Source organism: Anabas testudineus, chromosome 19 (assembly GCF_900324465.2).
Source record: "Anabas testudineus chromosome 19, fAnaTes1.2, whole genome shotgun sequence".
Classification (NCBI taxonomy): Eukaryota; Metazoa; Chordata; class Actinopteri; order Anabantiformes; family Anabantidae; genus Anabas; species Anabas testudineus.
Window position 1 is genome coordinate 7,404,138 of NC_046628.1, and position 25,285 is coordinate 7,429,422.

A 25,285-nucleotide genomic window follows, 5' to 3' on the forward strand; every position below is an offset into this window, starting at 1 on the left:
ACACTTCAGAGATAAAATCATTGACTCATTCCTGTGCAGGCACACTAATGAGTGCATGTGTTAATTTGATTCATTTTCATTTTCAATAAGACTAAGAGTGTTATTTCTATTCCAGGAAATGTGGAGTCTGCTTTTAAAGCCATTTCAACCTTATTGCTGGGAAATAAAATGTACACACTAACATTTTCACTGTTCCTAACATCATAGCCACTTGAACATGAACTAAACCCACCCCAGCTGCAGGGGGTGAAGTGGATCGTCCATTTGAGCTCATGGGAGTGAAAACGGAGCAGCTAGTGTCCCATTTCACAACAGTCTTTAATTAAAGGTGAACAAACGTTTGTTTTATCCTCCATTGGAGAGAGAGGCGGAGTCAGGTGGAGCGCAGATCCGTCGGCTCGACTTTGCTTTGAGGACACTTGGATCACCTTTGTTTCCCCCCTGGAGAACTTCTCCTGTTGTGATACAACAAGGTATTTCTCACTTCTTAATAACTGCGAGCTGTTATTTCCCACAGCATCGTGTCTCCGAGCTGTCAGCAGCTGTAGACTTTGGGTTTTCTTTTCTCTAATGCAGGCATACGTGGCACACAGCGTCCCTGTGTGTAAATATGTGACCCGAGAGGTTTTTTTTTTTTTTCCTACCAGGTCAGTGTGAGTGGAGAGGATTTATAGAGACGCCTGTGGACGTACTTTTAGGATTTAAAAATAGAAATTAGAGCCATTTATTATTTTACAGTAACGTGTTAAAGTCTACAATGTTACAGTCGGCTGAGTGTTTGAGGATTGACTCAGGCTATTGCACCAGCTCGATGCCTCTAATAGATTCATAAATGATCTTTTAATAAACCACTTTGAATATTGTAAATAGAAATGCCACGTGTTAAAACGCAAGTAGCAAGTTGCCACGTGTTAGACAATTAAGGAAACATGACTTTAAGTAGATTAACTATTTCAGCTGTCCAACTTGTCCTCCTCCAGACTTGGACAGTCTCTTAAAATCACAGACGACCCCTGCTGTGATCATAAACCACAAACTTTTAACTTTAACCTCCTGATAATATAACATATACATCATGGTGCGTTCATGGCTCCGCCCACAACGACGACGTCACAGCAGTGGCGACTGGTGTTGCGTCATGCGGAAGGGACCGGCCCACGGTCCCTCCAATGAGACAAGAGCTTAAACCGGGACGGGAGGTAAGTCGGTGCGTCTGTGTGTGGTTTTATACGTTTTAATATCGTTTAATATCGGACTCGGTGGATCGTATTTGCCATGTTTGATGTGAGGAATTGAAGCGGAAGTGGATAAAAACGAGCTCGCCGCGTGGTTTACGACGTAGTAACCGCCTAAACCGCGAATACACGTGCTGACGCTTCCTCCTCGGTGGAGAACAAACAGAGGATTTGTTGGGTCCTCAGAGGTTCATCCACGTTTTACTCCAACTCCAACTCCAGCGTCTCTTCCAGCTACCTGTGCACGACAGTCGCTTGTGACCAGGTCAGTAGTTTGAGTCCAGACAGACGGCGGAAGCGCTTTGTCTGTTGTCATCGGCTCCTGTTACTTCAACTCCACAAGCTGTGGTTAGCATCACAAAGACATCATGTCTTCAACATTAGCACAAGCTAGAGGGCTGTTGAGTGGTGTGAAGTGTGACTCATGCTGTCTGAGCTGGGATTATTTAACACCTGGGTGGTGCAAGGTGAACGCAATCAAGTGTAATGAACCCCCTGCTGTGATAGTGTTCAGATCCTGGTTTATCAGCTAAAGCTAATGGTCCTCAATGCGTTAAGCTTTGCAACAAGTCTTACCTTTATTTATATTTGAAAGACATAATAGATCAAATCAGATCTAAATAAAACAGATAAAAGATGATAAATATCAGACTAAAGAGGTATTATAGGGGATAATGATGCAATGCAGCGCCCCTGAAACTGCTGCTGAACTGCTTAAGAGTCCTCATAAATCTATATACAATGTGCTGGATGCTTTGCCAGTGTGGGCATCATAATCAGAAACTGTGCAACTTTATCAGTGCAGTTTGTTTGTACTAGTTTGACGAGCTTTGTTTTCTGTCCCCCCCTGTCTCAGATGGAGAAGCAGCCTTTGCCGACTGATGATGACAGGACAGGAACCACGGAGTCGGAGATTGACTGCTACACGAGGGAGGGGAGCCAGGAAGCTTCCTGTGAGCCTGCAGCTCGAGCGGGATGGAACAGTAAAATAGAGTATTTTTTGGCACAGGTGGGATTCAGCGTCGGGCTTGGCAATGTTTGGAGGTTTCCATATTTGTGCCATCAAAATGGAGGAGGTGAGTGCCTGTGATTGTTAATGATGTTTGATGGCTGCCACAGGACTGAGATTGTCAGGGTCCCAAAAGGGCTAAACTGTTGGGTGCAGAATTTATAGTTTTCCCTAAGGGGACAGTGGTATTTGGTGTCATAATCACAGGACAGTGACCATCAATATTGGTATTAATATATTTATATGAATGTAAATGTTTTAATTACTGACAGTATGACTCCAGATCTGAGGAGCATACTATTTAATACATTACGTATGATGTGTAAACAACAGTAAACAGTGCTGCTCTGAGGTCAGATGTCCCAGCATCTGGTTTGTATCTGTTTCCAGGGGAAAAGCTCCCAAAATCCTTTCTTTCCTTTTTAACTGCCTGCCACAATTAAAGTTGTTCTTTACTTTAAATACAGCTTGGAAGAGAGGAAAGCAAGCAGGCTCACAGTTTGTCTTTTATAGGGGTCACATGAAAGAACAGAGTAACTGTGTTTATTAAGATACTTATTTCCAAAGAGCTACAGTCGTATTTACCCTGAGTAGAATAATCACAATGGGCAAAAAGTGTTTGAGAAAGCAGCCAAGCACAAACATCTGATTCTCTTTTACGTCATTTTTGTTCAGTGTATCAAATTGAGGGATTTATTTGCAAACTAAATTCTGGTCACCTTCTCTCCTCAGGAGCTTTTCTCCTCTTGTATGTGCTGCTGATGCTTCTTGTCGGCATCCCCTTGTTCTTCCTTGAACTGGCAGCCGGTCAGGCCATCCGACAGGGCAGTATCGGAGTGTGGAAGTACATCTCCCCTAGGCTTGCTGGAATCGGCTACTCCAGCTGTGTGGTAATTTAACAAATCGTTGTGCACTACTAAATTGTTGGCCACAAAGTGTTTGATATAACCTGTGCAGATGGAGGACATTTTAAAGGAAAAAACAACCTATGGGAGCTTTTGGGCTGACGTGTTAAGACAGAACTCTCCATCACCGTCATCAAATTGCCAAATGAGGGATTATCATTTGGATGAACTGTGTTGATCCAGACATATACATGGATACACCTGTAACAGAAAATGACAGCTCTTATTTGTGTTTTACACCTGTGTTTCAGGCAGTTATTCCCTTTTTGCCAAGGCTCCACCTATAATAACACATTCCTGTCCTGCATGTGTAGGGCGCGGGAGCAATATGGGATTATTGTATTAAACATGTTTAGACACACAGCTGTGATGTGATGGATTGTTCGTGTTGTTGAAACTAACACTTTGATTTGATTTAATTGCGTTAGATTCAAATGCATTGTTGCTGTACAGCGTAAGATACAGTTGGTAAAATTCAATATGTGTGTTTAACTGACTTCACACGCAAATATTTGCACAGTTGCTCTTAAAAATAGCATTTTCTTACAATCTTTTTCTCAAATGTCTTTAGGTGTGTTTCTTTGTGGCTCTCTACTACAATGTAATCCTTGCATGGAGTCTTTACTATCTGGGGAATTCGTTCCAGTATCCTTTACCTTGGGAACAGTGTCCAGAACAGAGGAATGTAACAGGTAAACACTTTGATAAGACGTGAACAATTATTAAACTGTACATGAGGTGATTGTCACAGGTAACACTGGTAATTGTCATCCCCCTTTTTTTTTCACCAGTAAAGGAATGTGAAAAGAGTTCCCCCACTTCATATTTCTGGTACCGCAAAGCTTTGGATATCACAGACTCGATTGATGAGACAGGCTCGTTCAACCCTTACATTGTCTGCTGTCTGCTAGCTGCCTGGACCATTGTGTGCCTGGGAATGTTTAAGGGAATTAAGTCCTCTGTTAAGGTAACTGTGTGTGGTGTTGTAGAACTCAGCTCTCAGACATTTCAATACTGCAACTAATGCCCACAGCATCCAGTCGGTTACAGTCAGTTTTAAATGACTGATTGGCATAAGTCTATTTATCTTGGAGTTCGTTTATATTTGCAGAATAATTATTTTATGCTTGTGAAATTGTGCAGGGAATATTGTAAGTGCAAGTAACTGGCAATAAATACTTTTTAATAATGTTGGAGCCAACTGTGTGCTAAACTGCGTATAAAATATAATGAAAATGTTAAGACATCTAATCCCAGTCATAAGATGGGATTAGTTTTCAGGGTTGCTTTGGGCAGTGGAATCTGTGGAATGTCTGGCTTTGGTGTTGACCCACTTCCAACTGCAAAATCCACATTATGTGTTAAAGTATTATGAATTGTTTGTAAAATAACAACATAATGATATAACAACATCAACTTCTCTTAGCACTCAGCACTCAGCAGTCACAGTATAGTGAATAGCACAGCATCAACAACAGTTCTGTTTGGATGACATTAGTATTTAGCTTTATTTGGCCAACAACAGACATTTACCCTGCTGGAAGTGGAGATCATGTTTTACTGGATTTTAGTTAAATGTTAACCATCGGAAGGAAGGTTTAATCCCTCTCAGGCTGACGTCAGGTGTTTCGTGCTCTTACAGACGTAAGCACCTGGCATTTTAATAACAAGGGCCATATGTTCAGTGTGTAACAAGCAGCCGGCTGCACACTTCAGATTAGATGAGTTGTTAGTCATCTCTATGGGAAAAAGGGTTTCGTGGGAGTCAAGTTTTTTTAAACTTCTAACCCAAACAGTGCACCAAGTAACCAACAACTTTAAATGCTGTCTGGATTAGTTGGCAAATGTAGTCATTTCTCTCTCGTTTTCTAGGTGATGTATTTCTCCTCTATTTTCCCCTATGTGGTGCTGTTCTGCTTCCTAATCCGAGGTCTCATGCTGGATGGGGCTTTTGAAGGAATCACCTACATGTTCTACCCAAAGGTATCTGCAGATAAATGTCTGTGTGTAGAAAGCGGAGCTAGATGTGAACATCCCTGACTCACCCGTTCCCTCTGTGTATTTCTAGCTGGAAATTTGGGCAGATATTCAAGTGTGGCGACAGGCAGCCACACAGGTTTTCTTTGCCCTGGGCCTCGGCTTCGGGTCCATTATCGCATATTCCTCCTATAATCCCAAGAACAACAACTGCCACCGTGATGCTTTCACTGTCTCATTTATCAACTTCATGACGTCGGTGCTGGCCACTCTGGTGGTGTTTGCTGTGCTCGGTTTCCGTGCCAAAGACAAAGCCATGGAATGTGTAGCCAGGTATGTTAAAGAGACGATTGTCTGTGTACTTGACACGGACAGCATCTGGAACAGATTTTGAACTAACTAGAGGTAACAACACATGGATGGTCCAAATTAAGACCTTTGACTTTGACCAAGAAAACTAGGAATCACACACTATTTTTTGTCAGTATCTGCTCTGACTTTTGATGTTGTTTGGTCGTTGTTTCTAACTGTTCCTTTTTTTTTTTTTTTGTCTTGTTTTTAGCAATCTGAAAGTGCTGTCAATGCAGAGTGCTAATGTGGACCAAAACCTCATGCCAAGCTTCAACTACTCTGATGCCACTTCTGTGGGTCTTGAGGATTACAGGAACTGGTTTAAACAACATGGAAGTAGCATCCCTGGCAACTTAACAGACTGTGACCTGGAAAAAGAGATGCAGAAGGTAAAGATCTTTTAGAATAATGCCAGTTAGCTTTGGTGGGGTACTTTATTTTTTGTGTCCTGTACATGGAAACTAAACTGGTGTGTTGTTTGTGTTTAGGGTGTGGAGGGCACAGGCCTGGCTTTTATTGCCTTCACAGAGGCCATGTCACTCCTGCCCGGCAGCCCTTTCTGGTCAGCGCTTTTCTTCCTCATGCTGCTCAACTTGGGACTCAGCACCATGTTTGGCACCATGGAGGGTATCCTCGCCCCCCTCACGGACTGCTTCAAAACTCTGGCCAACAACAAGACTAAACTCACAAGTAAACACCTGTTTTATCTCTCCCATCACTTTTTGATTTATTGAGTGGAATCAAAATATCTGTGGGCCTTGATGTCACATACTGATAAGAGAGATTAGCTCTTTTCATTAAAACATACTGCCCATCTCTGTAACACATAGAGCTAAAACACTCTAACATAGTGTCAGTGAATTTTATGTTGTTATTGGACAGTATAATCTTACCTTACTAGCCTGTCGGCAGGCATCTTGCGCTGTTACACTTGAGGTCGGTGTCATTGAGCTGAACACTAAACGATTTCTGCCGACCCAGCAATCAACAATCCACCAGCTGATTTCACACCTAAACACTTAAAAGCAAGAGTGTGTGCAAACTTAGTAAATGTTACCTGTTAAGGATATTCAGGAAAAAAAAAAACATGAAAATATTGGACCTCAGTGCTTTGTGTTTTTTTTCTTGCATGTCTGCTGTGTTCAGTTTTCAGCTGCATCATAGGTTTTCTTATCGGCCTCCTCTTCACCCAGCGCTGTGGGAACTACTTTGTGATGATGTTTGATGACTACTCCGCCACTCTGCCCCTGATCATTGTGGTGGTTTTTGAGACCTTCAGCGTTTCTTGGCTATATGGAGCTGACAGGTGAGGTCTATTTTCAGAATGTGACTGACCTAAGTCTTGAAAATCGAACATTTCACCCAGTTGTTTGAGTTTAGAGTCTTATCAGCGTTGGAGTAACAAACACTGATAAGACTCAGACTCTGAAAATCCACCACTGTGTGTTTCTGAAGGTTCCTTGATGACATTGAGGCAATGCTGGGCTGGCGTCCTAGTGTGGTTTACAAGTACCTGTGGAAATACATTTGCCTGCTTGCTATGCTGGGGCTGCTGGGAGCAACTACCATTCGCATGTTCATCACACCCCCCACCTATATGGCATGGAACCAAGAGGAGGTATGAAGATTTAATTGAAACTGTAAAAATTCATTAACACTGGACAAAAATAGCTATTTGCTACATCGGAGCATTTGTGATTTTTGTTTTGGGAGTTTCTTCAATACAAACACATTTTTCAGCTACCTTAAACTTCTTGTGTGCAGCCTTAAGACAGGTTGCATCTTGGGACAAACATGTAATTCAATGTGGTTTTAAGTTTGTGTTGTTTAACTTCTTAAGTAATTAATTTCATTACCTTTTTGTTTTTCTTTGAGGCATCTGAGGCACGCCTGCCGTACCCTGCCTGGGCTCTTGCAGTTCTGTCCTTACTGATCATATTCGCCATGATGCCCGTCCCACTGGGCTTGATCCACGCTGTTCTGCAGGGCAGGACAAGGCAAACGTCCAGAGATACAGAGGCTGGTCAGTACAGCAGTGTAAGCACAGATGACAAGTGTGAAACTCCAATGACTGACATGTCAGAACTGTGCCAACCGAACGGGACCTCTGCTTTACTTTCCTCAACATCGGACTGAGATGTTGCACAGTACGAAGTGATCCACAGTTCAAAATTTTAGTGGACCATTCTGATGGACAATTTGGTTACGTCTTTCCAGTGTGGAACAAAAGATTCCATATTTTAATATTTAAATCCTTTTTTATACTTTTAATGAAGTACAGAAATATCCAGAGGATAATACTAGCAGTACTGCTACTTCTACTGTTCAGACAAGTACAACTTGTAAAAAGTATGTTATGTGGAAGTTATGGAACAAATTATTTATTGCGTTCTGGCAACTAAAAGGTAGAATTTCCAACAACAACTGAGCTGATGTCTAAATGAACAAAAGTTTTCATTTTAAACCATATACTTCACACCATTTTTTGTAAAAGATCCACCCGTTCATTTTTAAGAAGCCATACATGTTACTTTGACATCAAATGTCACATACAAGATTTTTCTAAGCAGAATTACAACTTAAGACTGTCCCATGTAGATGAAAAGTGTCATCTACATGAGAACTCCTGCTGCTGTCATTAATGTTTCTTCTCTAGGAAATAAATCAGTTTTACTGTTTTCCTCAGAGCTAAGAAACTACAGTTGTAAAAAAAAAAAAAATAGTGAGACTGTTACACCAGAGTCGTTAATTCTGTTACGCTAAAAGGAAGCATTAAAGTATTAATGCTAATCACTACACAAAAGCCATGTTTACAACTCAAAAAACCTAAATGAGAAAACAACAGAACTCTGATTCACTTTGTTAGTTCTACAGCTTCAAATTATTATGTACATACACAGAAGCATTGTGTACCACATGTATGTTAACACATACAGCATGGAAGCATTCACATTTTGGCTTTGTTTCACAGTGACTTTTTTTAGTTGTTGCAAACCATTTTTAGGTAAATGCCATAAATGTAAACTCTGACAGGTTTACACCATTCTGTCGAGTAGTTTCTGTGATAGACGAGCAACAGAGAAGCACACAGGTATAATGGTGTTTTACTAGTTGGTCATTTGACAACATAATACAAACACGGGGAGGAGACTCTAATTTGCCATGTAAATATGTAGATAATACATGTAAAAAACACATGAGAACAAATGCTGTTGAAATGTGGGATCATCTGTTATTGGTTGTAAGTCGGATATTCATGATGCTGTGTTGTGTTTTTTTGAGTTTAGGGTCGTGTGTATGTCAAAATGCTAGACAGAGCCACTACCAGACAAAGAGCTCTTTATATCAGCTGTAGCTGCATCTACATATCATGTAATTAAGGTATTGATCAACATAACTGTCTCTCGATTCAGTCGTTATTTCAGTGACATTAATTTTTCTATCAAAATGACTTCACCTTATGAAGTGAATACTGTTAAATGTACCAAACAATGTTTCAGTACTAAGTGCCTTGACGTGTAATGAGGTCAACTGAACAAAATGTCAGAAGCATTCCTGCATGTTATGTACAGAACATTTCTTTTTGTTTCACCTCTCAGTTGTGTACGTCTGTATAAAGTGGGGGTCTGAAGAGATGTAATATAATGCCAGGGCTTTGTAATATATTTTGTCATTATTTTATTAAAAACTTTCAGCATTGTGTTTTCAACAGTATGATATGTAGTTTAAACTTTGCTTTTTCAGACACTAAAAATTTTCCTTCAAAATCAGGTTCAAACGTAAAAAGTTTAGTATGTTAATGAGTTTGAAGTATACAAAGGAAACCTTATATTCAAGCAGATTTACAACCACAGGCAATGTAGTTACATGAAAATCGTGTTTTTTACATTAAGTTTATACTGTATTTCATCCTGTAATACATCACATGTGATGCGATGTCAACATTCCCTGTTGAGCTGATTCTGCAGTTCTGAGTGCATTCAAGTCACAAATAGTGTTGATGTAGTATAATAGACAAACTAAGGCAAGTTTAAAAGGAAACCAAGCGAGTGCTAACAAGATTCAATTTTAAGCGACAACTGGGGTGAGAGGCAGGAAACTGATCTACATGTCCCTTGAAAATGGACATTTAGTAAGTGGTGAAGCTCCAATGTCGCAGCCATTTCAAGGCTCGTTGAGTATTTCTTACAGGGCTTCCCCATTGAAGAATTTGGTGGTTACGTCACTTAAAGGCCCAATGTTGCTGGCAATTTTTGTAATTAAAGTAAAACATCTGGACAAACATCTGTACAGAAGAAGCAGTGATATGAGATTTATTCTTCTTACTGAGCTGCCTAACTTGGAAGTGTACGCTGATTTTAGTTCATGTGTTGAAGTGCGGCAGCTCATCTTAGCAAACCCGGGTGGTTTGAATCATGGTGTTCAAGTCCAACGAGGCCTGTGCCAAGTCTGCTGACCTTGTACCATCGCTCTGAAACAATGTGTTTTTCATCGTATCTGTGAATCCTTGAACGATCGAGTCTCCTCGCAGGACTGTGTGAACTATGGGAATGGAAAACGAACTGCTCTTAGTTAAAAGTGTTTCAATCAGCTCAGAGTAACAAATATCAACTGGTGACACCGACATAAATAGTGTATCTGGTTATCTCCTCATCGGCTATTAAATTTGCCCAATAAAGAATTCTCTTATTGAAGGTACCACTAGATCTTACTCTAGCTGGACTGCAGCAGTACATGTATGTGTCAGCAGAGAGCTCTGTTGCACTCATGTTAGAGCCTTTCTCATGTTACAGTTTCTAAGTTAAATAAGACAGTAATATCCTGTGAATATTTAAACTCGTTTTTTTATATCAGATAATTTAATTTCATATCACAACTTTTGGCTTTTATAAGATCTTTAAAAAGACATTTCAGTTTCAAATCATTTCAAAAACCGTGAGCAAACAACTGCTGCCCTCTCTCTCTCTAGCTTTTTTTATTTTTTAAATCTCTGTTGAAGCTACAAATTCAAGGTCTTTTTTTTTTTTAAAGCTTACAAAACAACAAGCTTCGAGCTCACAAAAGAAATTCCTGTTGCATTAATTTACCCCTTTCCCTTGTTAAGGCTTCTTTGTCTGGTCGAACAAAACACTTGTGTACATGTGTGAGCTTGTGTGAAAGAGCACTCACAGGTGTCCCCTTGGAAATATCAGGCGTTCGGGGAGTTCAGTTGTCTTGGATGCGGTCTCACTTCAGTCAGCCAGTGAGGCAGAGAAGACGGCACCAACACCCAGCAAAGAGAAACAAGACATCCTTTGTCTTCGACCTCAGGTAAAAACAAACGACAAACTGCATTTAAAACGGTGCAAATCCGCTTTGTGTGATGTGAATGTGTGTGTTTGGTTATGACAGGAAGCTTGTTAAATAGTTTGGGGTACTTCTATTTAATGCTGGACCAAATGGGGTTTTGCTACATAAAACTAGGAAAAAGAAACTGCACCGCATGAAAAACAGCTGCAATATTGGTTTTACGATGTTACATAGCTGCAGTACTTATGTGGAGCTCTGTAAGTTCCCAGCCAGCTCTGTTAGGAACCATGTAACCAATAAGTAAATGTGTACAAATAAGATTTGTTGTTGTTTTTCTGATGACTGGCTCATTTTCTGCAGCAGGTGTACTGGTGGATGAACGACATGGCCGGCCTGGCAGCCCTGTGTCTGCTGCTGCTGTTTCCACTGAGCAGCTCCCAGAGCACCCTGCAGTCCGAGCAGGAGATCAATGCCCATCAGGTCCCGGCAGCACCTCCTCCTCCACCGCACATACGGGACCTTCTCAGTAAAGAAGAAACCACTCATTTAAGGGCAGAGCGGACATGCAAGTCTCTTCATCTCCATCCTGCACGTTGATGATGTTAAACAAAAGACAAAGTTGTTCCATAAATGTTTCATTTGTTCATAAAAACTGGTTTTTGTGTTTGTGCCTCTGCAGATGCCCAGCTAGACAAAGATAATGCCAAAGTGGGCCTGTTCATTGCTGCAGCCATGGGAACTTTTGCTCTGATGGCTGCGGTCTACTGTATCTATAACAAGTTCTACACCAAACAGCAGTACCTGCACACCCAGCTCAACGACGACACAGGTAGACTAACACATTTTTATTCCATTTCACCAGCTTTAGTTAGAGCTTGGTTCAGTCTTACACATGGAGAAGGATAAATTACATTACATACTGCATAGAAAACCGTTTTGTGTTCCTACATTACAAATTTTTACTACAACAGAGAAATGTGTGGACTGAGATAAAACTAAACTTGTAAGCATTGGAACTTCTCTCGGTTCAGCTTGTTTCTCAGCTAAATACTGAATTCTGTGTCAAAAAACCTAATTTCTTTTGAATGGTAAAGCATTTTACGCAGGCTCATTGCTAAACATAAGCATGTCATGTTCTGTTTATTGATGTTGTGCAAAACCACTTCTTTATATTGAAGCATTTCCTGCTTCCTGCCGTCAGGAGGCTCTTCAGAATTCTATTGCACTGTAGAAACAGCGGATGTGTACGCACAACAGATGTTAAATATTGATACACAAACATGACTGATCAAAATAACTTCACATCTGCTTTTAGATGCAACCTTATAACTGTACTGTTACTGTAAAAGAAAACAAAAAAAACAAGTTAACATGTTCGGTTTCTTTAACAGTATCTCTGTCTGCAGATTTAACCACAGACCCTATGGACCCTCCCCCGGTGTTTTTCCATGCCTCGGTCGGCTCCAGTGCGGTAGACGTGCGGAAAGCTGGTTACGGCTCACTCTCAGACACTCCGTCCATCATCTCTGTCCCACCCAGTCTGTCCCCCCCTCCCTCTGCCATGCCCTTCCCTCCCCTCTTCCTCTCCTCTCACTCTCTGAGAACTATATCAGCTAAGGATCTGGAGAAGAGCTGCATCTGATACTGAGTGCTTAGTTAGCGGTTTGACACTTCAACGTGCACATTTTCTGTTCTCTATACACAAACGTTGAACTTCTGCAGGCAGATATTGCCTTAAATGTTTTTAATAAAAAAAATAGCATCAGTTTCTAATTTGAAGAATGGGTTTTCACACACATGTAGAGGAAAAGAAAGGACTTTTCACCATGGTGGTGCAGCACACAGGAGAGTCCTGTGATTTACTATTGTTGCCTGTGGGCTCCTGACCGAGAGGCCTCTCAATGCTCACAGCCACCACTGTCCTTATGTATGGAGTGTAGTCATTTGTGACATATGTTTAATGTTAGCTCCTGCTACAAACTAGTTCTCTAGTGCACCTCTTAATAAAACATTCAGTAGTATTCAGTATGGTATAAAGAATAAAGTGTCCACTGATGAAAGGAACGCTGCCTTGTTCATTTCTGATCTTTAATTAGTCAATAATTACACACTTACATTGTATAGTATTATATTGTTATATTTTAGGTATTGTAGGTGACGCAGAACAGTCAAAATATCTTGAATCATGCATCCACCCTGAAGCAGCTTAAAGCGATTCAGCCATTATTGATGGGTTAACATGTTAAAACTTAATTTTATTTACTCATCTAGTGACTTCATTGCTGACTCAGCCACACTTTAAGGTCCAGAGTTACAACATGTGTTCCACTTTCTGTGCAGTGAAAGATGAGCTGTACATACAGTACACCTTCTAACATGTCAGACTATTAGATGGCCCTTCAGTTTAATCCCTTCCTTTTAAATTTAAATAATCTGTTTAGGCTGAACAACGTTTAACAATAAACTAAAATCTATGAATTGATTGATAATACATTTAGATTAACACAGAAGGCGACTCCAGTTTTCACTATCTTGTCATAATACACTTGTAATAGATTACTTTTCTAAATTCAGGGTATAAATCAGTTGTTCCTTGTAAAATAATGGAGGTGCCATGCGTTATTATGGCAGCAGCATCAGAGAGCACTTCAATAAAACCACATCTTTTTTTAATCCAATTGTCTTTTTCTAGGTCTCAGCTTTACATGTGGATCCTCAGCGCTTTAAGAAAAGAATCCGTCCACCCTAACCTGCCCCTCCCTTGTTTAAAAATACCTGGGAATTCTCTTAATATGTTTCGATCGGACGGACTTTGACTCTTTCAGCCCATTCTCGGCTTGCGAGCTCCAAGAATAGCTGCTGCTTCACTAGTCGGGGCTTAAAACACCGGGTCTGCGGAGAAGGACGTGGCATGCTACCTTCCACTCACTCCACACACTTGGAGAGATTAGCGCGCAGCCAGCGGTAATCTGGCTTCAGGACCACGGTCAGAGGCAGCGTTTGGCCATGAATCCTGCTGAAAGTTGCTTCCAACGCGCCCGGAACCTTTACGCACAGGCTGCAGTGACAAGAAGTTCCTTTGGACATTGAGGACTTTGACAAAGTGGCACTGAAAATGCTTCTTGGATTACTTTCTAACAAAGGAAGTTGAGGCTAATTCCACCTCCGGGCAATCAGTGTCGCCGAGTGCAGATTTCGCTGCGCAGGAAACTGCGGGTTAAGAAGTCTGATGATCAGGTAGCAATCAACTGTTTTATGTGTGACTGAGGAACAAGAAGCGCAGGGAGACGAGGACACTGTGCGTTCAGTCGGGAGCGCGCACAGACTGCACGTTGGTCGGATCCTGGAGACGTGAGGATGGAGATCCGGCCGGATAGGGTTAAGGCCGTGGCAGCCAGGACGCTCGGGAAAATCTACGGGTATGTAAAATCACTCTGGGACACATTACAACCAAAACCAGTGTCGAGGCGCAGAAACGTCCCTCTCAGGTTAAAAAGTACTTAATAACTATTTATCTTCAAAGAGAAGCAAACTGCTCATGTGAAGATCAAGATGTTCCAGGATTAGTGCGGGGTTGGATGACCTGGCACCAACATCTGTGTCTCTATAGTATCACATAAGAAATGTCCAAGTATAATTTCTCACTTTATGAAACTGCAGACGGGAAACAGCTGATAAAAAAGAAAGTTTCTACTACAAATGCTCTGAAATATGCAGTGATAAGTGAATTGGTGTCCACTGCATCCGATGAACAAATAAGCAGAATTAAGTTTCATTTTCAGCCGAAACTGTTCTTTCAGTGTAAGATGATGCGTTGGATCGATGGCTGGATTCATTTCATCTGGGTTTTTTTTCTGCAGCGCTGTCACGTTGTCAAACTAGAGAGAGGCCATGTCAGTGTTTGATGTGGAAGTTTAGGACTGAGCAAAGTGTTTCAGCTTCTACCCGACACAAAACATGCTTGAGAACGTCTCTCCGTGTGTGTGCAGACGGGCCTGCGAGGTGCGCTCTGCGGCCTGTTATTCTGGCTCACTCGCCATCAGGCCTGCGGGACAGTAAGCTCAGGAAGCCTTTCATTAAGCGTCACTCTAAAAGCTTTGGGATGTGTGGGATGGATATTAGCAGAGTGCCATTTTAGACCCACAAAACAAACAAACCTGCCAAAATAACAGTTTGAAATGAGGTGCCACAGTTTTTAGTGACAATAAGCTGCAAATAATCGAGGGACGAACCTTCTCCAGCTGAGAGAAAGTGCGTGTGAGGTTGTCAGGGGTCTGGCGAGTAATGGATATCTTAAAGCAATCAAATATTGATGGACTCCCATTTCTTTCTCTCGGGATTTGATGCAGCGTCTAAACACTTAAATCCTCTCCAGAAATAGCCTCTCCTCGTCCAAGCTGTCGGCCTACGTAAATCCCCGCAGCCCGTACACCTTGGCCCATAAGTGGCCCGGTAGCTCGTCATCGTGTTCCTCCCCCACTCGGGACATCTCATAGTCAGGATTAGGCCACTCCACCTACGGCAGAGAGCCTATAAGCTTTCATTTCCGCGGAGAGCACATGCTCTCCGGTGCTCCCTCTGTACCTTGCTGCCGTGCGTAACGCGCACTGGGCCGTTCCCGGATACCGGCCTCTGCACGCAACAAGCCTCAAAGGGCGCACACAGAGAACAGCAGACACATCTGTGGTGACTTATTGTTTCCGTTCAGCAGCTTTGGCACGTTTGCTGTTATATTTAGTTGTTCTTCTGTTAGTTTTGATTCTCCTTTTATTTTGCTGCAGCCTGACTTGTTCTGTGATGTGACTCTACAGATTGTCAGTAAACCACATTCACCTTAAATTGTGTGTCAAAACAGCGGTATGATCACACTCTCACTCATGTCACTGTTTCCTAATATATAAATATGAGATCCTAGTCTCTACATTAGGACTGCAGTTCATGGATTCATGGAAAAACTAAAAATAAATAATACAAGTGAAAGTGTGTGTCTTAGATCCCACTGATCAGTAAAACACATAAATATTCATTTAAACAATATTGATGTGATGAAAAGCAAAAATATTTACATTTACAAAATTTTAAACAAAAGAATATTTGGATTTATTTTTAATTTTAGTTAATTTTCGGTCCATTGACTAATCATTGAAGGTGTAATGAATCACTACTGTTCCTTCTTCTCTTTGTCTTTCTACATTGTTCTATTCAACATGCCCCAGCTACTGAACTCTGAACCAAGCCGCTGAACTGCCCTGACATTTGTCCTTGACGTACATGTGTATGAATTAAGAGATTAACTGAGAGATAGAACTGGGAGTACAAACTCAGTCGAAAGAGTAATAGGAATTCAGCTTTCATACTGTACACAGTTCATCATTCACAATTTCAAACCTTTTCCATTTAAGCATCTTCCTTATTGAGTTAAAGTGGCTCACGGCAGGACCCAGGCGTTTGCTCATGGTGTGACATGAGCATGAGATAGAAGATCAGGTAGATTTGAAGGATTACAAGAGATTTCCTCTAACTCTGGGACAGTCATTAAAAGTTACTGTAGCCGGTATGGTGGTTCAAAACATATACATCCTCTGGACGCAGGGAAATAAATGAGTGTTGAAGAAGGAAAAGCTGTGAATTGTGTGTGAGACAGTGCGTGAGTCTGGGGAGCTGACGGTAAAAGGCAGGGTTAAAGATGAAGAGAAGACAGGAAGAGTGGAAACAGCCCGCTCCGATAAAAATAGTCTAAAAGAGCCGGGGATATTAATAATTCAAGACGAAGAGTCATTAATACTTGATCAGTGTTGAAGACTGTTAGAACCCCTGCTTACAGTAACTAATAGATAATAGAGCGTGTATGTTTTCTCTTTGTGTTGCTGTCATTTCATAGTCTGCTTCCAGTTGTAGTGTTTCGCTAAATGCCCTGAACACGTTTATTGACAAGGAGACAAAGTCAATCTCTAGACTCTTTTTGTCACTTGATATGTTTGTGTCCATGTCATTTAATTCCTCTACAGGAGAAACAGGAAGTACATATGATACAACCAGAGAGCTGCAGTAATCATTGTAAAGATTTATGCTGCAACTCTGGTGATCTGCAAGTATAACTGGTTGAGCACAGGTTCTGAGAGTTTTAGCACAGAAAGAAGAAGAACATCACACACAGCGCAGAGTGAAGGCTTTACAGAGGCCTGTGTCACAGGTTAAACGTGCTCTCCATGCTGTAGCTCAGCTAAGCATGACACACACTGTCTGTCAAAACAAGAACGCTGAGGTTGGTGTCGACCCATTGGTGCACAGCGGTTTTGAGCACTTTAGCAATTGAAAGAGGTTCAATATGCCTGTGAGCATTCACACCAGTCTGCTGTGAAAACATGAAGTGGTTACAGTGGCTTTTATGGTTATAAATAGTGCGATGTTGCAGAGGAGATTCACCGTGATAACTGTAAACCTTTGTGTGAGACACCGATGTTCAAACCTGCTGGCTCATTTGGTGATTAGATCTCGCTCACCAAAAAATGCCCTAAGACTTTTTTGCCAAAAAAAAATCCATTTATTATTGTTTACGCGTTCATTAACTCCTTTTTGTGGCTCTGACAGTTTACAGCCCACACATTTTTCAGATATTATTTCAGTCATGTTAAAATAATATCTGGAAACAGCTCTGGGGTATTTTTAAATGACAGTCATTGACTGTCAAACCGTTTATTTGTGTTGTATCAAACAGAGTAGGTTTTCTTTCTTTCTTTAGATCAATTTATTTAGTAATAGACGTAGATGTAAAAGTTTTTCTGTTGTGACAGGTGACTGTCTTTATTCAACTAACTCCCATTCCCAACCAGACCTTCCCCGTCCATCTACGTACCTGTTCCTGTGTCCTTCGTCCACGATTAGCAGTCAGTTTGTTATTCCTCTTCATGGTAGAGTTTTGGTTTTGCCTGTCTGCACGTAAAAGTTCTTGTCTGCCAGCTCTCGTGTTCACTGTCCCTTCTCTTGAAGTTACTTCTCTCTCTCCTTGTGCTCCGTATACCTTGCGTGACAAGTGTACTAAAGGCATCTAGTTTCATTTCAATGTTTTTTTTTCAAACATGCATCACTTCAGTGGAGCATTGATGCATGTCTGTCAGATACGCCATGTGAGGGTGTTAGTCTTAGCACAGAACAGTGAGACAAACAGCACACAGGTTATACTCACTCTTCTAGATAGAGATCTTCACTGTGGTCACTGTGGGAGTGTGGTTTCTCGTGGGGCATCCAGAGAGCTGAGAAACACTTGTGCCAAATCACAACAAATGTCATCTCAAGGCACTTTACAGTGTAAACTTTAAGACCTTACAATGAAAACCTTATATACAAAACCCCATGTACTATATTTGACTCAATCATTTTTAATCTAATTTACATTTACCAGACAAAGGCAGAAACACAGATATTCAAAAGGAGTCTGTGCCACCATCTGGACCCATAGTGCTTCAGCCTGAGCTGAGAACTCAGCATCGCACAAGTCATGTTTAATAGATGAGCTGCTGTGTTTAGATACATATTTGATGACTGTTAGACTGGAGGCAGGCAGCAGACAGAGGTCATGGTTCCTCAGCAAGACATGGGAATGTAGGTTAGAGACAGAAGGACATAAAATGGAGTTAACCTTGTTTTCTTGTTAACCTTGGAGGGGACACGTTTCTATAAACACGGTTTGCTTCCACATTTCCATTTTTAACATCATAACAACATAAGTTAAGTCAGGGTATATCAGCAGGCCCCTCTGTGATAGACTGGCGGCCTGTCCTGGGTGTCCTGGGATTGTCCAGCCTCCCTGCAAACCCTTCAGGAAAAGCAGTTAAGATAATGGATGGATGGATGTCATCGAGCTGCAGTCATGGCAAGCTGACAGACAACTTACTGACTGCTCTTGTTAGGGTGCTGGAGTACCCAGACAAAGTGACATTGATTGGCTCACGCGCCTTTATCAAACCAAGCTGTCAGACTACTAACCGTTAAGAACAGGAACTGTCAGTCTGGAAAACCCGAGAGCATCACTGATCGCTCTCAAAGAAAATCCACAATATGGACCCTTTTTTTCCCTGTTGAGGTCTCAGTAGTTGTTATACTTGATCTGCTTTTCATTTAGTTTGACACATTTCTGAATAGCTTAAAACTACACTGGTGATTTGTGAAATGTCTAATTTTACATTGAGGATTTTAACTCTTTAACTTGGCACACCAGAAGACCACAGCATCTCAAGTTGACAGAAGAGAAATACTAAATCTACACTCACCTTTTATGTCTCACCTATGTCTTCTTTACAGAGCTCTCGAGAAGAAGCAGGAAAATGGCGAGACTATCGAGCTGTCGGCTGAGGGCCGGCCACAGCTGGTCGAAGAGAAGGAGATGCCCATGGTGGATTGCACATGCTTTGGTCTGCCCAGACGGTACATCATCGCCATCCTCTCCGGCATCGGCTTCTGCATCTCCTTTGGGATACGATGCAACTTGGGCGTGGCCATCGTCAGCATGGTCAACAGCCACACCATCTTCAGAGACAACAAGGAAGTCATAGTGGTGAGTGGCCGTGGGCTGGGGCTGTTTTTTATCGTTTGCACCAACAGATGTTGTGGAAAATGATGGTTTCTAAGCGTAATTTAATCCTTCATGCAACAACATAAAGTTACGTTTGAGCCATTATTCTTTATCCTTATACCGTATGAGTTTGAGAAATGTCCATACTTGGTTAAAAGTGAGAACTGTGATCAAATTCTCATCGTGCATCATCACGTCTGTTCCAACAGAAAGCCCAGTTTGACTGGGATCCAGAAACAGTAGGAATGATCCACGGTTCATTCTTCTGGGGATACATAGTAACCCAAATCCCAGGAGGGTTCATCTGTCAAAAATTTGCAGCGAACAGGTCTGTTTCTCTGCCGTGCAACAGATCATTTAAACTGGCTTTGCGTATCAAATGTTAATTTCTTTTCTCTGTTTTTCTTTCCAGAGTGTTTGGTTTTGCTATAGTTGCGACATCTTGCCTCAATATGCTCATCCCCACAGCAGCCCGGGTTCATTTTGGCTGTGTTATCATTGTCAGGGTGTTTCAAGGACTCGTGGAGGTGCTTAACACTCTTAAATATTCGAAATGGACAATGACATTGATTCTTATTTTCTGCCTTATTTATTTATTTATTACTTTGACCTCTTTATCATACAGGGGGTTTCATATCCAGCTTGTCATGGTATTTGGGCAAAATGGGCCCCACCTCTTGAAAGAAGTCGCCTGGCTACAACAGCCTTTTGTGGTGAGACGGTTATTTTTATCTTTAAATATTAGATGTTTGTCGTTACTTTAATATTTATTGCTTATTTAATATATATTACCAACAACCAGGGCTATTCATTGACAAATCACATTTTTAAATAGCTGATTAGAATTGTCAAAACACAGTGACAGTAAATAAAATGTCTTTTATTTAAGGTTCATATGCCGGTGCTGTGATTGCTATGCCGTTAGCTGGAATCCTAGTCCAGTACTCTGGCTGGTCATCAGTCTTCTATGTCTATGGTAAGAGACCTTAAACTTTTAGTTAGTTGTAAGTGAAACTAACCAGAATAAAAACTGATGAGTGGTGAGTGGTAAAAACACACTCTCCAAATAATAACTAGGACGCACACTTACCGCTGTCTGCACAGTCTGGGTTTTCATTTGTGAGCTCAGGAGTTTTAATGAGAACTAATGTGCATTACATTTAATGGTATTCTATCTTTAAAGTCTTTATTCAGTTATCCAGATTATGATTATATCAATTATTTTTTTCATCTTAAATCATTTAAACAAATGTAAACATTTTGTAGGCTATATATATATATATATATATATATATATATATATATATATATGTGTGTGTACAGACTCTCCTGACCCCTATAGTTGCTGTGTTACCCTTAGTAACACATTAAATGTTGACACATACTGAAACTGAAAGGATTAGAAAACTGCAAAAGGCCAGCACCATCCAGTAAATGTGAGAAACAGGAAACACAAAAAAAAACATCAACCTTTCTATATTGATTCAGCATTTATAGTAAGCTATACCAATGCAGCATCTACAGTCAAAGTGTCCCCTTTGCTGCTTGACCTTTCCTCCAGGTCTGACACCGTTTTACATCCCTGCTGTCTTGTCATCTATCTGTCTTCCTTCTTACTCACAGGAAGTTTTGGGGTCATGTGGTACTGCTTCTGGATTCTGGTGTCTTATGAAAGTCCAGCAGCCCATCCCACCATCACTGAGGAGGAGCGGAAATATATTGAGGAAAGCATTGGCGAGACAGCTCAACATACAGTAACGGTTAGTGCAACTCGGACACTGAACCACAGCTGGCTGGAATGAACAGTACCGGTCCAGTCATACACACTCGATGCAATGACCCAATGCAAAATGTTAAGATTGCAAGTAGACAAAGGGTGCAGGGATGTTAACAAGTGAAGTGAAGTCAAAATTACAAGGAAGTTAGCTTGGGTGAGGATGTGTCAAACCTAATCAGAAATTTTGAAATACCAGCAACACCCTATTAAAATAAAAATACCACGTGTATGGTTTGCCGCTTATAAGTGTTAACATATGTTTGTGTGTGTCTGCATTCATGCAAAATTAATTTTATATGCAAATTTATTCCACCCTTACCAGTGCACCACTCAAATGTGAAAAACACCATATATTTAGCATTTGTTTCCAAAATAAAATAAGTAATGCATTGTTCTGGGTTACAGAAATTCAACACACCGTGGAAGTCTTTCTTTACGTCCATGCCAGTGTATGCCATCATCGTGGCTAATTTCTGCAGAAGCTGGACTTTCTACTTGCTTCTCATCAGCCAGCCTGCATATTTTGAGGAGGTGTTTGGGTTTGAAATAAGCAAGGTAACAGAAACCAGTGGGTTAATGGTGTATACCAGGTACAGACATGTCCATACATACAAAGATATGATAAAGAAAGTCTGCTTTCCATGTATACTGCAGTGGATACAGACCATCCCCAAAAGTCACTAAGCTAAATCTATTCTCTCTCTCTCATCTAGGTGGGCATACTATCTGCACTTCCCCATCTGGTTATGACCATCATTGTCCCCATCGGTGGCCAGCTTGCCGACTATCTCCGCTCCAACCAAATCATGTCCACCACGCATGTCAGGAAACTTATGAACTGTGGAGGTAAGAGGACCAAAATAAAGGAAAGGAAATTTTACACTTGCAGAAAGGAAACACATGCAAGTAGTATACAAGTCAAAAGGCGTAGTCTTGTTAATCTAAAAACTACACAGTAACTCACTGGTTAATTATGGTATTTGGGGGTGTGAAAATGTTTGCTATAGAATGCAAAAAATGACTCACTACAAAGCAGAAGCGCTCTGTTTGCTTTTTCTGAACTACAGTACAAAGTGAAATTGATAGTGAAATGAATAAGTACACAATGTACATATGACTTTGCATTGAGCTGTGTCAGTAATGAAACAACTTGAGGTTGCAGCTCAGCTAGCAGTACATTCAAATGTAAAGGAGGAAAAAACAAACATAAATAAAATTTGTCTTCAGTTGATTTAAATGAGCATATTTGGTATTTCACTTGTCTGCACAGGGTTTGGGATGGAGGCGACTCTGCTTCTGGTGGTGGGCTTTTCTCATACAAAAGGTGTTGCCATTACATTCCTGGTCCTGGCTGTGGGATTCTCTGGCTTTGCCATTTCAGGTGAAAGCGTAGCTTCAGAGTACAGAATACTGTATTTTTGTTTGTAATTTTTCAGCTGTGTTCCTTGCAACTCTTTGGCTACAAATATTAATAGATTGTGGAGGTGATATGTGAATGCTAATGATATTATTTGTCTTCATAAGGTTTCAATGTCAACCACCTGGACATTGCACCACGATATGCAAGTATCCTAATGGGTATCTCCAACGGCGTGGGCACTTTGTCTGGTATGGTCTGCCCACTTATAGTTGGTACCATGACAAAGCACAAGGTAAGAACCTATTCCAAATATCTGTGATTCTCTAACTCATCACATATTTGTATGGTCCGTGCATATTAAATATTTTTAACTTTAGAATATGTTGATTTCAAAGTAGGTTTTTCAAGCTTGTAATCTGTATTTTTTTCCCTCACACCTTCATTTGATAGACACGGGAGGAGTGGCAGGGTGTGTTTCTTATTGCCTCACTTGTTCATTACGGGGGTGTTATATTCTATGGTGTGTATATTTGTCTTCTTCTAACTTATGTGTGAAAATGTAGTCACTCATATTATGTAGATGTATAAAATGCCGACATTTTGTAAATGATCTCTTGACTCTGTCTGCTCCAGGCCTTTTTGCATCTGGAGAGAAGCAAGCCTGGGCTGAGCCGGAGCAACAGAGTGATGAGAAATGTGGCATTCTGGATGAGGATGAGCTTGCGAATGAGACAGAGGAGCTGTATCGCACAAGTGGCGGAGTGGGCTATGGAGCCACGAACCAGGGAGCAGATCCCAATGGTGGTGGTGGAGGAGGCTGGGTCTCAGATTGGGACAAAACGGAGGAGTATGTACAGCCAGCTGGAACCAATGACTACCTTTATGGTGGAGAGCGAGAGGTAACATAGAACCAGCAGATTCTCTGCGCCTGTAGTGAAGCCATTAGTGAAGCAGAAACAGCATATCAACAGCGTGGAGACGCATGAAGAGCTTCACGGATTTAAAATCGAATACAGAACAGGACAATATTAAGCAAGTGTGACTGTATTAACATAACTGAACTGAATACAAACAGACTCCACAGTTGAGTAAATGTAGTAGTAGTAGTAAATGTTAAACGTGTGTTTATGTGTGATTGCAGTTGTATATCTTGTGTAAATGTATGTAAGAGTGTTTTACTGTAGGACCTGTCAGCCTCCAGTCAAAGAAAGTCAGGTACGGATTTCTTTGATGTTTAATTATTGTTCTAATTGTATATGGGATTTGGATTCCAGCTGTATGCCTCTCATTTAAATTTGAATCAGTCAGGATCACCAAAATATTAAGTAAACATTGGTCATAAGAAGGTTTCTGTTCCGACACCTCTCTGAACCCCGTGCACAAAAACAGAACGCTCTCACCTCCACTCTTAGCTAGGTGTACCTGCCAACTGAGCGTACGCACCTTTTCTAAAGTTGAAACAAGAACGTTCAAATTCATTGTTATGAAGGCTTTTTTCTCTTAAAACAATGTTAAAATCTGTCCTTAACGTGCACACTTCTAACAAAAAGCATGTTACTTGTGCCAATACAACAAAATATTTTGCCCTGTAGTATTGGTTGACTTATGCACTAGAGGAGGTAACTGCAAAAACACCCACAAGTATGAATGTACAAAGACTAAAGCAACATTTTTAGAAGTAGCCTTTTTATTTCCTTGTGTAAAAATGTTTATGTGCTAGGTACTGACCTGTTTGCCTGCTGACAAACTGCAAATAAAATGCCTTGTGTAGGACTACAAGGAATGTCATTAAACAAGGTAAAAACAATCCTACATTATATTAAATGAATGTCTTAGCTTAGAGTCTATTTTAATTCTATCAGGCCTCTCCATGACTTTTGTTGAATTTTGTTCAATGTCTTTGACATATATGTCTAATTCATTTCTCATTCTATTATATTACTGTTGAAATCAGGAGATTCATGCTCTACTGTAAGTGTAAATACATCAGGAAAACCACTTTGCAGTCACCGTATAACTTAACTTATAATCTCAACACGTGCTGATCTCTCTCACAGCGCACTGAGTTGAGGGTGTTGTGCGGTGCCACCTGTGTAGCATATGTCGAAATCGGGCATATGTGCAAATAAAATGGGACTGTTAATCACGTAGAGCCATCATGTAGATCTAAGTCAATCACATGTCATTGCCTTTAGCTTTAATAAAAATAAAATAATAGCAAGTCACTGTACACGGCAAATGTGTTTTATTTATCTTGGTGGATGGTGTAATGTAGCTAGCTAGTCCCAAAGTTTAGAATAAAACATATACTCATGTTAGGACATGAAGTTTATTTGTAGATTGAATATCAATCATTACAGTTTTTACTGTTTTTGTCATTTTCATTAATTTATTGTTATATGTTTTGCTCTGGATTGTAAACTACAACTACTGTATATGTAAAAAGCATGTACATGTGCAAAGTCTTGTATAATAAAACTTAGAGAGGTGATAATTCCTGCACAGTTATTGAAATTATTAACAGCTATTGAATTGTTGTACTTTCTACATTTTAATAGTTGGTATTAGCTGATGCATAGACTAGATCTTTCTATGAACAGATAATAACAGTTGTGTGTTACATCAGCTTTATTATTGTTATTTTTACAGCACATGTTTTGTCCTATTCAAACCAACTGTCCTCTACTTCATACAACATTTATATGCCTCAGTGTTGATCATTGTAGTATGATCATATGGAAATTAAGATGAAACATTGATTTTGACGGCATCTGAAAAAGGGACTCACCAGTTTTATTAACTTTAGTCTT

The 25,285-nt window shown here is 40.7% G+C and overlaps 2 protein-coding genes across 5 annotated transcripts; both read left to right on the plus strand.

Moving 5' to 3' along the window:
• The first annotated feature begins 348 nt into the window (after positions 1-348).
• Positions 349-9,191, plus strand: LOC113156137 (sodium-dependent neutral amino acid transporter B(0)AT2-like). Of its 3 annotated transcripts, none has more exons than XM_026351075.1 (12): positions 349-473; positions 2,092-2,311; positions 2,977-3,134; positions 3,721-3,841; positions 3,941-4,116; positions 5,022-5,132; positions 5,218-5,459; positions 5,689-5,866; positions 5,966-6,167; positions 6,624-6,783; positions 6,933-7,095; positions 7,353-9,191. In XM_026351075.1, exons 2-12 carry the CDS (start codon positions 2,092-2,094, stop codon positions 7,611-7,613), a joined length of 1,992 nt encoding a protein of 663 aa, XP_026206860.1. In that variant the 5' UTR covers positions 349-473; the 3' UTR covers positions 7,614-9,191. The 3 variants fall into 3 exon arrangements, with proteins under 3 accessions (XP_026206860.1, XP_026206859.1, XP_026206861.1); XM_026351074.1 differs by lacking the exon at positions 349-473 and adding an exon at positions 958-1,199; XM_026351076.1 differs by lacking the exon at positions 349-473 and adding an exon at positions 1,206-1,500.
• A 4,900-nt stretch (positions 9,192-14,091) lies between these two features.
• Positions 14,092-23,383, plus strand: LOC113156148 (vesicular glutamate transporter 1-like). Of its 2 annotated transcripts, none has more exons than XM_026351093.1 (13): positions 14,092-14,185; positions 19,068-19,320; positions 19,548-19,666; positions 19,751-19,865; positions 19,964-20,051; positions 20,228-20,314; positions 20,962-21,104; positions 21,521-21,670; positions 21,829-21,961; positions 22,386-22,496; positions 22,640-22,767; positions 22,926-22,995; positions 23,109-23,383. In XM_026351093.1, exons 1-13 carry the CDS (start codon positions 14,124-14,126, stop codon positions 23,381-23,383), a joined length of 1,734 nt encoding a protein of 577 aa, XP_026206878.1. In that variant the 5' UTR covers positions 14,092-14,123. The 2 variants fall into 2 exon arrangements, with proteins under 2 accessions (XP_026206878.1, XP_026206877.1); XM_026351092.1 differs by having other exon boundaries at positions 20,962-21,098.
• Positions 23,384-25,285: the final 1,902 nt, after the last annotated feature.